The sequence below is a fragment of the Lutzomyia longipalpis genome, chromosome 1, assembly GCF_024334085.1.
Source record: "Lutzomyia longipalpis isolate SR_M1_2022 chromosome 1, ASM2433408v1".
NCBI classification, from domain to species: Eukaryota; Metazoa; Arthropoda; class Insecta; order Diptera; family Psychodidae; genus Lutzomyia; species Lutzomyia longipalpis.
Genome location: NC_074707.1, coordinates 23,688,191 through 23,706,090, shown reverse-complemented (window position 1 = coordinate 23,706,090; position 17,900 = coordinate 23,688,191). Strand labels below are relative to the sequence as shown.

The 17,900-nt window shown below is 33.1% G+C and overlaps 1 protein-coding gene across 2 annotated transcripts; it reads right to left on the bottom strand.

Moving 5' to 3' along the window:
- Window positions 1-1,299: 1,299 nt before the first annotated feature.
- On the bottom strand, window positions 1,300-14,801 carry LOC129797328 (uncharacterized). Of its 2 annotated transcripts, none has more exons than XM_055839760.1 (7): window positions 13,758-14,801; window positions 9,766-10,093; window positions 8,415-8,523; window positions 4,998-5,217; window positions 3,069-3,246; window positions 2,557-2,693; window positions 1,300-2,021 (listed from the first exon to the last, which is right to left on the bottom strand). In XM_055839760.1, the coding sequence occupies exons 1-7, from the start codon at window positions 13,921-13,923 to the stop codon at window positions 1,903-1,905; spliced, it is 1,257 nt and encodes a 418-aa protein (XP_055695735.1). In that variant the 5' UTR covers window positions 13,924-14,801; the 3' UTR covers window positions 1,300-1,902. The 2 variants fall into 2 exon arrangements, with proteins under 2 accessions (XP_055695735.1, XP_055695736.1); XM_055839761.1 differs by having other exon boundaries at window positions 1,300-2,018; window positions 13,758-14,797.
- Window positions 14,802-17,900: the final 3,099 nt, after the last annotated feature.

The following is a 17,900-nucleotide window of genomic DNA, read 5'->3' as shown; positions in this document are numbered from 1 at the left end:
CAAAATAATCTAAGGACAATCAATAAAAAAAAATTTTTTCTCGTTATTTTTTCTTAAAATGACAAATTTGTTGTCTAGAACAATATAAATACACTTCTCCCATAAAATTGTCATTTAAAAACTGATAAAAAGCTTCAAAAAACCATATTTAAAATATATAATTTTTAATATTTCATAGTAAATTAAACAAAATCAATAAAAAATATATTTTTTTTAGAAATATAACATTGTAATCTCATTATTCACTACGTAAATTTCATTATTCCTATATTGGGTAAAATGTAAAATTAATTTTTAATTGAAAGCATTATGTTTAATATGAAAATTGTTAAATTTTAATAAATTATACATCGGGTTGTCATTTAATAATCTTAATAGAGTTTTAGCATACAAAATTATCAAATTATGAATTTGGGCACAATAACCAGCATGATGAATAAAAGCCCCATTCTCTAGCTGGGGTTAATTTTATGCAAAGTTCTTCTAAATATAATAATTCTGACGATAATAAAATGATAACTTTTTCCATATAATTTAATTTCAAGAATGAGAAAATGCTTCATCTTAATCCCAGACTTCGTCATGGATTAAATAATATAAATAAAATCTCAAAGAGATTTTATCTGCATATATTTTAATGAATTATAAAAACTTCTACATTATGGGTGGTAAAAAATTAAATAAAAATGCAATAAAATAAAAGTTTCATTCCAATTGTTTATGACAGCCAATGATATCAATTTAATTAATCATATTATTAGAGCTTTCCGCTATATTGAAAGAGATGTATTTTTTAACAAATAAATAGATAGGTATGAGAATTAAAATTGTGTGAATTAATCTATAATTACATAAAAGTTCTTTCAATTCACTCGATTTAATCTACATTTATAACATTTTAAACAAAATAATAGAGAAACTTTATTGAACTATGTGCCTCCTAAACAAAAACAATCTGAATTTTATGTATGAGAATTATTTTCACATCATTGAATATTTTCTCACCTTATTGTGAACTTTTGCGTGAATTATTTTCTGACTTTGCGCAACTTTTGGGTAGGTATGGATGGCCTGGGTATATAAATGGACTCAATGCAAGGAGTTCGATTAAGTATTGAAAACATAGGTACATACATATACTTACCTAAATTTTACTTATTGTTCTTTTGCTTAGGTAGTTGAAATAATTTTCTCCTGGGAAAACCATCAAATGCTGCAGGCGAACGATCAGTACACAAACAACTCAATTGATTTCAATTTATAGGAATTGAATGGACTTTCCAAAAAGTAAAAGTTCGCTTTTAAGTTTTCTATTATTCCCTCTTTATTTTTCCATGTCAGGTAAACAAATTAATGTTTTCATCATGAGTTATTATTTGAGTTAAATTAACATTATTACATTATGGATTACATTATTCCTCAAATGCGCCTGACAAATAAAACAATCATTTCGTCCGTGTCATTGTTGTATATAAATATGACGGATAAATCGTCATTAGTGTTACGTGTTTATTTCCACTAAATGCTTTCGTTCTAACTCCATTAAATACTCTCAACAATTTATCTAATTTTAAGTACCTTCTCCCACCCTCACTTCGTTTTCCTTTTTTTTGTCAGAGGCACAGCGAGATATGATTTACACGCACTGGACCTTGTTATTTATCATTGTTTATTTTAGTTCCTTTCTTGCTTATTTATAGATGAGAAAATCCCAACGTGACTCTTCTTCCATAAAAGCATCTTCATTTTGTCTTTTTTCAGGCGAAAATTCCCACAAAATGCTTACTTTATAAATTACATTAAGTCTCTAGAGATTTTTTTAAAGGATGGATGAATAAGTAGGAAATTAGATGAAGAAGTTTTTCTCATAATCCTTGTATCTTTATTATGCGTCTATTCACTTCACAACAAAATATACCGCACCTTAGTTGCTAGATAGACAATGAGAAGTGGCCACATGACTCTCGATGCAATTTGTAGTGGAACTCCTGAACCGTGATAGAGTTCGGCCAAGCTTTCTGCTGTCGCAGCATAGAAAAATGCGCAGTGCCATGAAAAGAGTGTATATAGGTACATATTTTGTGTTTGTAAAAGGAAAACTTGTAAAGTTATACTTGGACACAAAGACACAAAATCAAGGGGCCAATAACCAATACCATACGCTATTATGATGATAAAGCTCCCTTATTATATGATTTTCTTTCAAATAATAAAAAGAGACCAAAAATTCTTTAATTTTTTTTCTTTCATACCAGAAAATGAATTATAAAATTTTGATAAATAGAGAAAAAAGTATTTTCATTGCTTAACATAAAAAAAACGTGTGTGAAAACTTTTTCAATGGTAAATTTTTCATTTTTCATCTTATAAATGCACGATCAGAGCTATTTTCCCCATGAAAATGTGAAAATATAGAGATAAAGAGCATTTGGTAATATAAGCAGTTGAAGCGTCAAGAGTCAAGAGTGAAAAATAAATTCAATAAAAGTCATTTCCCACCCACTATCACCCACTTACTATAGATAGAGAAATACTGAATGGAAACTTCCTGCTTACCATTGAGGACATGAACAGATGTCGTGAAGAATTGTGTTGGTCCAATTGAGCAAGTGTAGTTGCCAGAATCGGATTTATTGAGTTTTGCCACTGATAGTGTTGAATTGGCTCCTTCATCCATTAAATCTGTCCGTACGCTGCACAGAAAAAGAATAACAATCACTGTTTATTTGACCAGAGAAAACGTGGTTCGATGTAAGCACATAGTTGTATAATGTCTATGATTTTCTATCATGTTTCACCGTCCATTCTGTTATGTGAGAAGGATAAAGTGGGATTTTCCACACGGAAAATACCACTTGAATGTGGGAATTGGACTAACGTTTTCAATCTCAATCATTTCGGTGTTTTGCCCCTTAATTGGTATGCTAGGTGAGTGTGCCCCCTGTTTTTTGGTAAAGCAGGGAAGCCTCGTTGATCAAGATGGATGCTAATTGATTGACAAAATGGAACTGAAAGGACTGTACGATGACAGATCCTCTTTAATACCTCTTTGTCGGACTGTAGCGTACCTGATTCCACCACGATTGGTGTCATAATTCAGCAATGCTTCCCCGTGAACCCAATGCACCATCGACGTCGTCATCTTGACGTGCCGCACAATGCAAATGAGATCGAGTGTTGAGTCCACCTCGTAGTATTTCTCATAGAGAGGTAAACCTTGTTCGTCCACAATAACGACTTCCGGTTCTACAGAGAATGTGGAAGATAGAGTGAAACTTGAATAATGTTGTTGAACTACAGAGCACCAGCATAATGGGAAGTCACTCAAAGAGGAGACTGGTATGTGTGGGGTACGGAACTAAATATTCACGAACGATTATGGAGAAAATATTACCAGCGCTGTAAATCATTTTTAAGCATATTCTCATTAAATTCAATGTGAGGGGGCGCAAAAATAGTCTAAAATAGGTTGAAATTTGAATTTAAACTGACAGGGATATAGAATATTTTGGCAAAATCTGCTGTTGCATTTAAAATCCATTAAAATTACCAAATATGATATAGAATATTTAATGAGATGATTATATTTCAACATAAAATCATTCATTAATGACGCCCACAACACCAATAAATGTGGTACTATCCTAATATTATCCTGTGATAATAATCGACAAGGGTGAGCAGGGTGTGAAAATATTAAATTCAATTTCCCGGAAATTAATTATGGTGAAGATACACATTTTTATCAAAAATCTTTTTTTCAAAAGATTTTTTTCTTTCAAGAAGAATTTATTGCTTTGATTTTTTTCTTTGATAAAAAATCATTTTATTACCCATATTCAATTATCACTTTGCTTTTATCTTAAACAATGGTTCTTGTACCATTGATTTTGTCTTTCATAGCGTTTGAGGTGAAGTGGGTCAATTAGATAATTTAAAGGACGATATGAGGTTGCGGTAAGAAAATCGATTGGCCTTAAGACAGGAAAACCATAAACTGCTTCTTAGAACCATTTATCAGCGTTTAAATTAGCTTTAGAATACCTACCAATAAAAACGAGTACATTTTGGGAGAATTGTAACAATATAATTTTAAAAGAAAAGAAGTCGCAGTTTAAAGAAAAAGTTTACATTGTATCAAAAGAAAAGAGTTTCTGCAAACTTTCGACATTACCTTATATATATTTTAGGCAAGTAATCTATTATATAAAGATAGTTCAAATTGACAACAACTTGTGCATTCCCTTAAAAACACAAATTGCATAAAAGAGCTTGTTCCTCTGATATTTGTTCTAAAAACCCCTCACACAATTCTGTCACAAAAAACAACATAAGAAAATCTTTTCCGAGTAAAAATCAGACTTAATGCAAAATCTTTTGTTTTACAATGGAATTTAAAAAAGTCAGCTTAATTCTATTAAAGAGTCTATTCTAAGAACTCTGAAAGATCTGAGTAAGAATTTTTGAGCTATAAAAACAGCAAAAGCTGTAAAAAGCAAAAGTTTCAGAAAACTCAAAGAGTTATTGACAGTTTGTTTTTTGCTATAGCTATTGCACTGATCGGTGTATGAGCCAGAGAATTATTTTATATATAGGTAGGGGAGACCGGGGTTAAAAAAGTCACTTAAGGGTTTAGAAAAAGCTCAAAATATCATATTTCCCAAATAGATAAAGCCAAATGTATAACTCGTTTCTTTAGGAAATTTACTGCTCTATAACTCCTTCTCAGATCATTTTGTTCTATCTAACTAGGAAATATTAATTTGTTGACTTTTTCCAAACCCTTAAGTGACTTTATTAGCCCCGCTCTCCCCTATTTTTTATCCTCTATTTTTTGTATAGGTAAATAAAAGCATATGATTGCATAACCGAAAAAAATCGAATATTGGCGCATAAATCATGGGAGTGCTTATCACATGATAAAAAATATCAATATTATTTCCCAAGGAAAGGTCATTCAATACAAATATAGGTAATTTATTATTCAAACCACATACCACTGACGTAGAAGTAAATTTGAATGACTCGCGGTGGGTGAGTCGAAATTTGGCACTCGTAGATTCCTTCATCCCTTCGGTCGGCGGTCACGATCCGTAGCCTCCAATTGTTGGGATATTCGAAGTCAACGCTGTAGCGTGAGTCGGCACTGTAGGTATGATGGCCCACGGTGAGTAACTGCAGTTCATCAGTCTCGGGATTTCGACGAACCCACGATACCTGCAATGCAAAGGAAACCTCTGGAGAAATGAGGTGGACGAGCAAACTTTCATGATGGGGTTCTCTCATGACTTTGATGAATTTCATCACAATGGGCGGAAACATGGAGTTAGGGACGAGATCACCCGTCGACTTAGTGAAGGCGTCAAATTTTAAAGTTCTCTTATTTTTTTTTCATCATCACACCACGTAAAGCATGCTGTGAAAGTTGCAAGCCCGAAGAGAAAAAAAATTATGCAAGAATCATGTTGCGGAGCTTTGCTGTAAATCCCATCTCTTGGATTTTTCTTTATCCCCTGCGGGGCAAATTATATAACATTTACTGACACTTTCATTCCTCTATCTCGTCTCTGTTTTTGTTCCCCTTTCTCTCCCAGGTCCTAACTCAAAAATTCACGTTTTGCAATAACAGAAAAAAAGGAAAATTTAATTCTTGGCATAACTCGTGATACAGATGCATAAAAATATTCATACAAAATTCATCCTAATTTTATTTATTCTCCGTGCATTCATGCAAAAGTTTCTATTGATGCGATATGGTAGAAAATTTCTTTAACCTCCCACTGCTAGCAATTTCGAATAAATTTTCTTTGAAAAGTGTGCGTTTATCCAAGAAAATTTGTTTATGACAATTTCATCAGCATCAAAAATGCTTTTAAAAGGCACCTATACCATTATGTATCAACGATAACAACCTATATTCTATTTTGTTTTCATTGCAACTTTTATATTTTGATGTTACTCAACAATTTTCTAAAAAATATATTTTAAGTAAATAATAAATCAAAAAGGATCAAAAATAGAGACAAATAAGGAACCCCTAGCTTGAAAATCTTTGAATAAAAAAATGTTGTTTTTATTTTTTGGAAAGAAAATGTCAGCTCCGTATAACTTTTATGCAATTTAAATGCACCTTGGCGGTTAAGTGGGAGACAACACAACATATTTTTTCATCAAAGTGAAACTTTTTCCAGGATTTTAACTTGTTTAATTGGATAAATTGAATTGAATGAGGCAAGAGAGAATGAAAGAAGAGACCAACATAGAGGTGCGGTGAATAAAAAATATATATAATTATTTGAAATTGAAATATGAGACAGGACAGCGCAATAAAAATTAAAACTTTTCTGCAGTTGTCCAATTGACGGGACTTGTTAGTCATAAAAATAAAATAACTTTTTTTTTCAATACAAAAAGCTTATAAAATAATTTTCTTTTGATAGGAATTGGAATTTCCAATACTGTAAAACAAATTTCATGAGTTTCATTTACAAAACATAGACTGATCTGATTATGTTGACTAAAAAAGCCGTTGTTTGTGTAAAATATGTATAGGTACTCACTGCTCTTATAGATTAATTTTAATCCGTAGAGAGATTGGAAAATTTAGCAAATATATTTTAATCCAATATGTAGGTATTTCTACCCAGATTAATAGTTACATTGCCCAGATGAATTATCTATTCATTTATGCTTAATTAAATAAAATCAGATTTAATTTTGGAAAATTTTCCCCTAATTTACTAGACAATAAATAGTGGAATTAAACCCTTTGACTAATTCCATTTTGACCGCAAAAATGTTCATATGTTTCTATAATATGTGGGATAAAAGCTAAATAATTTAAAGTCAATCATAACGCGTCCAGTTATAAGAGTTGGTGTCCCACAACGTGTAAAAGTTTGTTTATGCGTTGTAATTTAATTTCTGAGTTGTATATTAGTAGGCAAAATTGATTTTTTTGTGAAAATCAGTAATTTGATGCATAAAAACGATCATATCTCCGGTTCTATAACACCTACAGAAATTTCTTGACTAGTTTTGGAAAGGTCTTGAAATAATCTGTAATTTGATATATATCACAATGATTTTCAAGGTCACCTCTAAAACACAAAATGGCGGTTTTTTATTTCACCAAAACAGTTTTTGGCATTTTTCGTCCTGAAGGAATGGTTCTGGAGATTTCTGATGTTCTAGAAAGTTGTAGATAATTGTAAAACCTTTAATTTGATACCAAGTTGAGCGAAATCGGACAAGCCGTTCAGGAGATATGGCGCTTAGAACTTTTCAAATTCAAGAATTTTTCAAATGGCTATATCTTCTAAACGGCGACATAGATTTTCATCATTTTTGGACTGGTGAAAGATATTGAGTCAGGCTACAACATATCAAAATTTAAAAGATTTGCCTAATGGGGATTCGGAGATATTGCCCCTTAAATTTAGGCAATTTTTGTTTTTGATTTTAGCGCCTCTTGCGGACATTTTTGGAACTTGGAATGTTCTAGATAGTTGTAGGGCTTCTTGAAACCTTTCATTTGATAACAAGATGATCAAAATCGGCCAAGCCGTTCTCGAGTTATATCGAAAAAACACTTTTTGCTTTAGGCCGCCATATTTGCTAAACCGCTTGACCGATTTTCAAGTATGAATTATCGATGAAAATGTCTCACTGAGTTCTACAATATACTAAAATTTCAGACCTCTAGCTGTAAGGGAACTGATTGACGGTATTTCAAAATGGCGGACGGCGGCCATCTTGGAATTTGAAAATGCGAAAAAATGAAATTTTACACCCACATTTCTATAGAAAACTTCAAACCTGAAGTCTCTATCTGTTACCGTTCCCGAGATATAGGGCAAAGTTTGGAGTCCCGGACGGCAGGCCGGCAGGACGGCAGGCCGGCCGGATCAAAAATTTTCCACCACCATTTTCGTAATGTGGGATGTCTAAAACGTGCTCATACCAAGTTTGAGCCCGATCTGAGGTGGTCGGAAAATCCGACGATTACAATACTTGGTGTTGGCCACGAAGTGGAACACCAACTAATTCTGACATAAATATAATGATGTACATATTTTACGAGGATTTTATTTTCATCAACATGAATTCTTTACTATGTTTTCTCTGTTTCTTTCACCTCATTTTCATACATATCCCTGCGGAAATCCACGGGGTAGAAAACAATTTATTGTGGAGGGGACAGTTTTATTGTGATCCACTCCCATGAGAAAAACTTTCCTCTCATGACGAAATCAGTCGGTTTAAAAAGAGAAAATTTAAAAATAAATACGAGAAATGTCGAAATAATGAAAAGTTTATAAGACATTTAGCAAATTAGTGAGAAAATTATATTAGTAAAAAACGTTGGTAGTGTGAGAGAGATTTTGAAAGCGTGATTAGAAAATGTCAATTACCATTTTGTCTGCAAGGTACGTGATTTTGCAATTAAAATACGCTGTTCCACCTTCCCGGACTGTTACATTTGCTTGGCTTGCGATAGTGTCCTCAAACCGTGGACCAAACCTTAAAAGAGAATTTATTTGATTTAAGATAAAATTCTATACTGAATTTTCCTTAAATTAAAATTCATTACTTATTTTATTGTTCAAAAAAATATTTAAAAATTGTAAACAAAGAAAAAAATAACAAAAGACAATGAATAATACTCTATTCATTATTCTGAGCTTTTAAGAGTCTTCTTCAAAGACAAAAAGGCATCAAAAGAAAGACTTTTCAATACGTCTTGATGTTTTTCGTTACTCAATTTTATGGAACCATTGTTTGGGAAAGAATGTAACTCACTTGTCAGTAATAAATAGTATCACTTAATAAAAGGAGATTAAACTGAACGCATACATTACAGGGATTTAACAAAAGATTGCAATAGCTATATATGTAATTTGTAAGGTAATGAACAAAATCAGTGGTCGAAATAATTTATTGATTGATCAAAAGCTCTTCCAATTATAAAATTTAATATTTATGATATTTTATACAAAAAGAAAATCTGTGGTGAAGAAATGATTTTTAATATGTAGCTCTAACATTTTGCAAGACTCGCAAAAATTGGGGTAAGTGAAAGTTGAGGGCAAAAAGTTCTCTGTAAAAGCTGCATTTCAGCGTAAGAACATACTTAAACAATAAAGAATGTACCCAAACAAATTTTGTTTAGTGTCCAGCCAAATTTTGTAAAAATTTAGGTATTATTTTGTATTTGAACTATTTTAAGCTCAAATTTAGCTCAAACACAATTTTAAGAAAAATATCCCGATTTTGTAATCTTTCATTTTGTGTCTTTTCTCAACCTACAACGTTCTAATGATCTTTAAAAACTTAAGTGGGTATATTCGTAGAATTTTTTAAGGTTTTTCCATAGATTTTAAAATATGATAAAATGCTATTTTAATTAATACTTCGATTATGTTATAAATACTGTTGCTATCAAAAACGATAAACCTTCGCAATTGTATACAATTTGCAAAATTATGAACTAACTTATGTTGCTTCAGCTGCAATAAATGGAGATAAATTGAATATAAGAATGAGTTATGAATAATAACAATAAATTTATTTACTCCACCACATAATGAGATAGGAATATTCCAAATAATAAAACGCATTTAGTGCAGCATGCAGTATGGATTTAAAAATGTTAATGTTTCATTAGTTGGGTGGTTGTTTTGAAAATTAAATCAACAAATTATGTAATCTCCAGAATCTTTAAAAATCTATCCTCAACAATAAGGCTAGATGTTTTTTTCTTACCTAAAATCATGATGATGATGTTTATTGACAATATGAGAATCGAAGATGTAGTTGAGCATGGGAGCATCAGTTTTGTGGTTCCTGCTCACACTACTGTTTGTTTGCGATGAATTCGTCTTCAGCACTCTCTGAAATTTGTCCTCTACCGTCTTCCGACCTTTATTGCCACTTTCCCCTTTCGAAACCACCCTTCGGCCATGGGATGCAGTGGTGGTAGCTCCCACAGCAGCAGACTCTGTCACCGCCACTGGGTCATTATTATACACAAGTGGAGCACTCAGTGGCACTGGAGTAGGAGATTCTTGGACCACCTCAATTGGTGCATTGGCTGGCAGAGAGGAAGAGCAGAACAAATTTAGAGATGAAGTGAGCTCCAGATAAAATACTGCAAAGTATTTTATGATTTTTCCAAGTGGAATTTTATATATATTCATCCTTCCTCTATTGATTTCGTTTCGCGCCTTTCCCTTTTGGCACCGTTTTTCATTTATTATAAAGGAATCTTAAATACATTTGGCACTGATATCGCTTATCTTATTGGTTTTTGGATATAAATTCCTTCCGCAACACCATAACCGCAAATTGGCAAACATTTGCTCCAGTATTAGAGGTTTATTCATATATGGCTTTGTTCCGTTTCTCTACATTGTTGTAGAATGTTCAATTAAATTGAATATCATGCGGAAATATTAAGATTCCTTTTAATACAACTGCTTTAAATACAGGACATGAATGAGGTAAGTTTTCTGTGTTTAAGAGTTTCTTCAAAAATTATAATAACGACAGAGCTTCTCAAAAAAATCACGGCTGCATCTCTGAAAAAAATCATTTTTCAATAAATACATTTAAAGTTATTGAAAAGGAAAGCAAAATCAATCCGAAACGTAATATAATTAAGTAAACATTGCATCAAGCATGATGACTGAAAATTTACCCCACCCAACCTTTCTATTAATATTGAATGAATATATATGGGATACCTATCAGACAAATTTAATTATGGTACAATACGTACAATAGGAAATCTGTTGAAGCCATGGTTGAAGCTCATTTGCGGACTTTACGGATTAAATCAAGGTAATTGATTGATTGAGAGTAATTCAATTGGATACCATTGGCTAGATATATACCTATGTTGTATACAAGCAGAAATAAGAGATGAAAGTAGGAACCTACTTGAAAAATTCACAGAGCTTTCAGGAACGTTTTGGACAGTCACAGTGAACTTTTTATCTTGTGAAAAATCTTGCCTTAAACAATTTTGACATGTATCTTTTTACATGTTGCGTTGTATGTATTGTAAACTGAAACTTGTGAGCGCAACATCTTCTTAAGCTCCTTTATACTTTCCTTTGTTAAGTGCATATTCAAATACAGAAGCTTCCCCGAAGAAGATGTTACTGTGAGAGAACACTCTTTGGCAACTTTATTCACTTTTGAGATCACAAGGAACATGCTGAGGAATATTTACAGAGAATTCGTAGAGAAAAGTCTCCAACTAAGCACATGAGAATAGGAACTATATTGTACGTATATGTACATGTGTGTTAAGATTACAAATTTTGCCTTTCACACGAAACAATTCAATGTGGAATAGCACTACATCCCCTCTGCAACATTCATTTTCTAACTTTTCTACTTTTATTGGGTGGTAAAAAATCACCCTTCAGATTTTCCCGCACATACCAGGGACACAATAAAGTAGGGATGGAATTCCTTCCATGGGAGTTGATTTTTCCCCCCATTCCATTTCAACAAACAATATTTCTTCGTGTGAAACATTCTTCCGCACTAGGGAAATGTTATGTAAATTTTCGGAAAATTGTAGAACCACCCTTTTTTTCTTTTTTTTTTTTCAAGAGTGGAAACAAGAAAAATGTATGTATTTCAGTGTAGAATGTCTTAATGTAACTATAGAGAAAATTTACAACATAATGTGCTACTCAACAGTTGGATGTTTTGTCATGTAACTGCAAAATTTAATGCTTACTTACGCAATTGCCTAATTTACACCACCACCCTCAACTCAACTGCACGCTATTCCAATTATGTGTTTTACAGAAAATTAAGGGTGCGTTCTTAGCGTGACAGGGAGATTTATTTATTTATTTTATTGAAACCGTAATTTGAGCTTTCATCATACACAAATTGATTAAATTTGCTTAAGGAAATTAATTGAACATATAACATGATGGGATAATTTCCTCACAAAACATTAAGAATGACGTAAATTATGATTGTAATTTTTCTTGGTTGTTTAATGCTGGGGTAGCATTTTTTTCACAAAAAAAACTAAAGAATATTTAGAGGGAGGAATTGAGTAAACCATAAATCAGAAGAAAGCAAACAGATTGGAAAGATTAAGACTATTATTGAGTCATAATTTCTATCCACGTGGAAGCAATATCTCCCCCGTATACACACATATGTACATATTTAGTTGACGTTGCTTCTGGAGCTTTTTGCACTTAAAGTTTTTCTTTAAAATAAATAAATATTAGATTTGAACATCTTCTCCTCAATGTTTAATTCAATACAAATTAAGAATAGGCATAAGTGGGAAAGCTTTGCGAAAGGAGCTTTTGAATGAGCAATATCACAAACTAGGCTAAATAATATCTCTTAAATGAATAATTAAAATGCTGGAAAATCAAGGTAATCAGAATGCAGCTTTCACAGCTTTTATCTAGATGAAGACAGCTCAATGCATTAATTCTCTTAAAAATTTAAATTTATTTAATATTCTGTGAAAACCTTAAGATGTTGCTTTGATCTTTTCAAATGAGAACTTGTATAATTTTGAATAAAATATTCACATGAAATGGACTTTTGCTCAAAAATAAGAAAATTGTTTATGAAATATTCCTTGGAAATTGTCGACAAATACGCTGAATGTGTCTGAGAAAAAATAATTTTGTTTCTTTTTTTCTCTGCCACGCTATATTTCCATACATACATACATATGTACGTTGTACACATATACCTATTATGATGGTGGATTTTAGAAATCTTTCTGCAAATCCCTATGTATCCTGACTTCAATGGCTCGTAGCCCTCGTAGATGCTATCCTAAATCACATATTTTTGCTTTTTGGGGATTTCACGATGATTTTGAGAAAAATAAGCTGTGAAGGATTTTCAATCAAATTTTGTAAAATGATAAAAGGAAAATGTTATGATGTTAAATCCAGCAAAAGTATTTCGTTTGTTATTAAAGTACACCCACAAGCTTTCTGCATTTTGGGATCTTCAGCAGAGGCATTAAGTAACAATATTATACCTCAACTTTTCAACAGTTTCACAAAAGTGCTTCTTATCGCTATTCTCCAAGACTTTTCTTTGGGGAGTTTCTTCTCAAAATGGCTTGATGTTATATCCCCATTTGCACGCCTTTTAGATTCTTTTTTCTTCTCAGCAACAATCTCTATATAGTAAGGAAGAAGTTTTAGGGAAAGAAACCACCTGCCGCGAGAGTTACACAAGTTTTCACAAAGTGGTAGTTAAGTAGGAATGTAAATGCAATACTTAAGGTAGTAAGTTATTGAAGTTTATCTGTGCAGAGAGCGCAGTGCAAGCAAAACATCTTGTTGAGCAATATAGAAATGGGTTCTTGTGTAGGTATATAAAAAAAAATTCACTCTGTGCCATGGGTGTAGACTTTTATACATAATTAATCTGGTAAGAAATCTCTCTTGAGATCCATTTTCTCATTGGCCATCTCCCAAAGGAAAAATCGATGAAAGCGTAAAATGATGGCAGATATTGGAGATGTTCTTTCCTTCAGCAGAGTTGAGTTGTTAAATTGATATAAATTTCACTGCGGATGCGGAGGTGGAAGGAATTCATCTGCGATGTTCGTGAATTAATCAAAATTGAACCTTTTAGGCATATTTCAGTGTCACTTTCACGTGTGCCAAAAAAAAGCATGAAAATCATATTCAAATTTCATCCCACGCATCATGGACTTTTTCTATACCCTCCGGTTTTGCTACCTGAAGTCAGAGAGAAATTGTATGAGATCTGCGGTGATTCCGTGGAACTCATCGCCGGCGGAGGTGTTGGTATTTCCTGGAACGGTGATTCGGTGGTGCCCACAAGAACGATGAGCACGTGAATGAGTGCTAAGTGATAGAAGTGTAAAAAAGTGGCCCTAGACATGGTGGTGATGGTGCTATTTGAGGGATCCGATCAGGAACATCCAGCACTGCCATTTGGGTAAGTGGCTCATGATATGCATGTCAATATTCCTCATTCACACCCACCACGCAGTGTCCTGTGGAAAGCACTTGAGACACATTTTCGCACACTCTCCTCAAGGGTTTTCTTCTTATCACTTCCACAAAATACTCTCCTTTTACATCCACTTGAGCACCATCCACAATTTTTCACTGCGAGATTCCCACTCTGTCATATCCAGCACAGAAGTTGGATTTCTCCAACGTGTGGGGCTGCAACACTCTGTGAGAAATCCACCAAATGACCTAGCTGTAGATTAAATAGTCATTTTGATTTGCACTTAAACACTCTCTCACTACCACGCTGATCTTCCTTCCTTCAGCACCAATCACAAACAATTCACACGAGCAATCCAGCGGGTGATTCTTATGGTGATATTGAAAATCCCCACGGGATAATCCTCAATCTAACCACCAGGGCAATCACATGAATTGTCTTCTCTCATACAAGAATACCACAGTTTTTCCCACTAATCCAATTTTTTTCTCCCAACATTTACTTTCACAACCACATAATTTTCAAAATTTTCTCTCCTCCACCCCTTCTTTTATTATACACCTTGCACACACAATTCCTGACTGCGTGAGAGATCAAATTAGAGAGTCATCTTTTGTGAGAAATTATTCTTTTCGCCGGCATTCACTTTCAAAGCGTGGGGTTGACTTTCAACCCACATGTAATTGATACACCACCGTGTAGGATGTTGCCGACGTGATTTCCGTGTAAATCTCGTTACTCCCCAAATGGAGGGTTGCACGTGTACACCACCTCTTGGCTGGGAGTCCCGATGGAAACTGACTGACTCTCAATGTGGTGCTGATGGAAAATATGTGAATGGGGAGCACCAATGCGTTCTTGTTGAGTCAAATGCGCCTGTGCCACCTTCTTGTCTTCTCGCAGAAATCGGGGAAGTTCACCCTGATTGAGACACAGTTCACAGTAGAAACAACAGACACGTTGAGAATTGTTAATGAATAAAATGTATAACTTTATCTCTCATTTTTTTGGTGTTTCCTGCAATACATGTAGAGACACTTTATCTTAAATTAAAAAAATAAAGATTTTGTGATTTTTTTTAACTGATATAATTCAAAAATCAGTTGAAAAGATGGGTTAATTTGGCCATTTGGACACAATTTGGAGTTTATTGAGTTTATTTCAACCCCCACATAACATTTTTCTCTACGCTTGATGAAAAATTGGTGAATTTTCCATTTTCCCAAAGTCCTGATGCAATAGTGGCCAAATTACCTCATTCCACTGTTCCAGACAAAACATTTTTCACAGGAAAATTTAATTTTTAAGCGTTAAAGATATACTGAAAATGAAAAATCCTAAAACATTTTGAATTGACACCAAAAATGATTTTACTTAAATATAATAAAAATCTAATGATCGGATTTTCACCAAACTTTTCACGATTGTTTACGATTATGTCTATGGAGAGTATGTAAATAAACTGTTCAGAAATGGACAATATAATAAAGATTGAAATCAAAATGAATTTAAAAAATAATGACAAATAGCGAAAATTAATTTTTAATCAGATTTTTATAAAATTTAAAATTTCGGAAAGAATAATGAATTATCTATTTTTCCATTGAATTGATCAAAATTAGAATATTTCCAAAAAAGTACAAGAAGCTGATAAAAAAATTAAAGATGCAAATTTTTTATTTTAAACTACCTAGAATTGAAACCAACAATACAATCCTCGCTTTGACAAACAAATTCTATGTATTTTAACAGAAAACCAATTTAATTTGATTAAATCCAACAAATTTAAATTGATATTAGATTAAATTGGTCAAGATTTGGAATAGCTATTGAGCGATTTTAAATTGAAAAATAATGAATTTAACGACCTACTTGAATCTAATTGCAATTCCAATTGAAAAGCACATATTTTTTGCACCTTCCTGCCTCACCTAAATTTCCTGATTTTCAGTTTTCATTTCCCATCAATTCGATCATTGGAATTTAAAAAAAAATACATTAAGTGGAAATAAAGAATCTCCACACACTTTTTGGATGGAGCATAAAACACTGTTTGTCCCCAATATTGTAGTATAATATTATTTACGTTCATTTTGGCAATAAAATGACTGAATCGACAACATTGTGGATATTTCGAAGTCACATTATATGGGAATTATGATGAAAGGAAAAGGTATTATGTAGAGAGAAAATTGCATTGTCGTTATTTTTATTGTCCGGAAAATGGGGAAAAATGTTGGCAGGAAACTGAAATGTTATATGGTAGAAAAAAAATAATAAAAAATAATATTGCTTCTCATTACATTTTTGAGCTATAAAATTTCAGCTCGCCTGGATATAATAGAAAGGAATGCTGAATAATTGAGTAGTTGAAGAGTGATTTTCAAGAGAGACTACACAACATACATACATCTCATCAAAGCGGAAAAGCCTTCCGCAAAACTAAACTTGACGCAATTGAGTCACATTTAACTCCGTACCGTATGTATGTTTCTTTTTTTTTTGCTGATGACATTCATCCAGGTGAGAGGATGTGATGCAATTTCGCTCACATCGTCCTCAGAGAATTCGCACGAACCTTCTTTGACAGCTTTTACTGCCAACAACTCTTGACTAGTGCTGTTTAAAGTTAAGTATTAAAACGGTATCAAGATAAATTTCAAAGATGTGCTAAATTAAATTGGAGACATTCTCATGAAACTCTTCCAGCTTGAAAGGAAATAACAATTTTGATGAAAAGCAGCAAAGCAAAAATTTAGTATCTTTTCAAAACGATAAATAAAATATTATTCTTTAATACTTTACTCTCAAAAAGAGCTTTTACTATTTTCCTTTTTACATATTATTTTACTATTCTTTGATGATTTACTTAAATAAAGTTTTCATTCTGTGCATGCATATACTTTTGGAAAATTGAGAATCTTACCTCATTTATTTTGTTGTTTGAAAAATTTATTAAAGTGCTTTTTTCTCACAAAAAAGTCAACAGAGATTTCTTAAATAATTTTAAAAAAAATACCATTCATTGAAAAAAAAAAGTAATTTTCCAAGTAATTAAAAAAAAATCTGTTAGCCTCCCCATACATATTCTGAATGGATTGCGCAAAACTCAAATTTAACATTTTAAAGAAAATTTCATGCCCCAGAGCTTTTTCTCTCGCTCCACTTTGCTCCAGCTCGATTGGAAATGCAACTTTTCGAGCAATTAGCTGTGTTTCTTTCAGACACAGCTTTTGTGTACCGAGCAAAATCGAAAGTCGTCAGATCGGGCTCAAACTTGGGGGGAGCACGAATTAGGGTCCCCACATTCCAAAAAACGTATGCGCCAAAAATAAGTTTTTTCCGGCCGGCCGTCCGTCCGGCCGTCCGTCCGGCCGTCCGTCCGGAGTTCAGAGCTAAATTGCAAGAGAACGGTAACAGATAGAGACTTGCGGTAAACGGCAAAGTTTAAATATCGACCAGAAGACATCCGATTATGAGGTCAAATCCACCCCCCCACCCCCCCGTCCACCATTTTGAATAACCTCAAAATTTTGTTTTCGCTATATCTCAGCCGCTATTATAGCTAGAGGGCTGCAATTTTGATATGTTGTAGGGGCCATCAAGACCTTTCCAACGATACCTCATTTTCGAAAATCGGTCAAGCCGTTTAGTCAATATGGCCGCCACAATTTTTCATCGAAAATCGACCATAACTCGAAAACGGCTTGACCGATTTTGATCAACCCGGGCTCAAATGAAAGATCTCAACAAACCCTACAACTCTCTAGAACACCCGAAGTTTCAAAAGTGACCGCTAGGGGGCCAAAAATCAAAAACAAAATTTTCGATGAGTTTTCGATGAATATCTCGAAAACGCCATTATCGATTTGCTTTATTTTTTGATATGTTATAGCTGACTA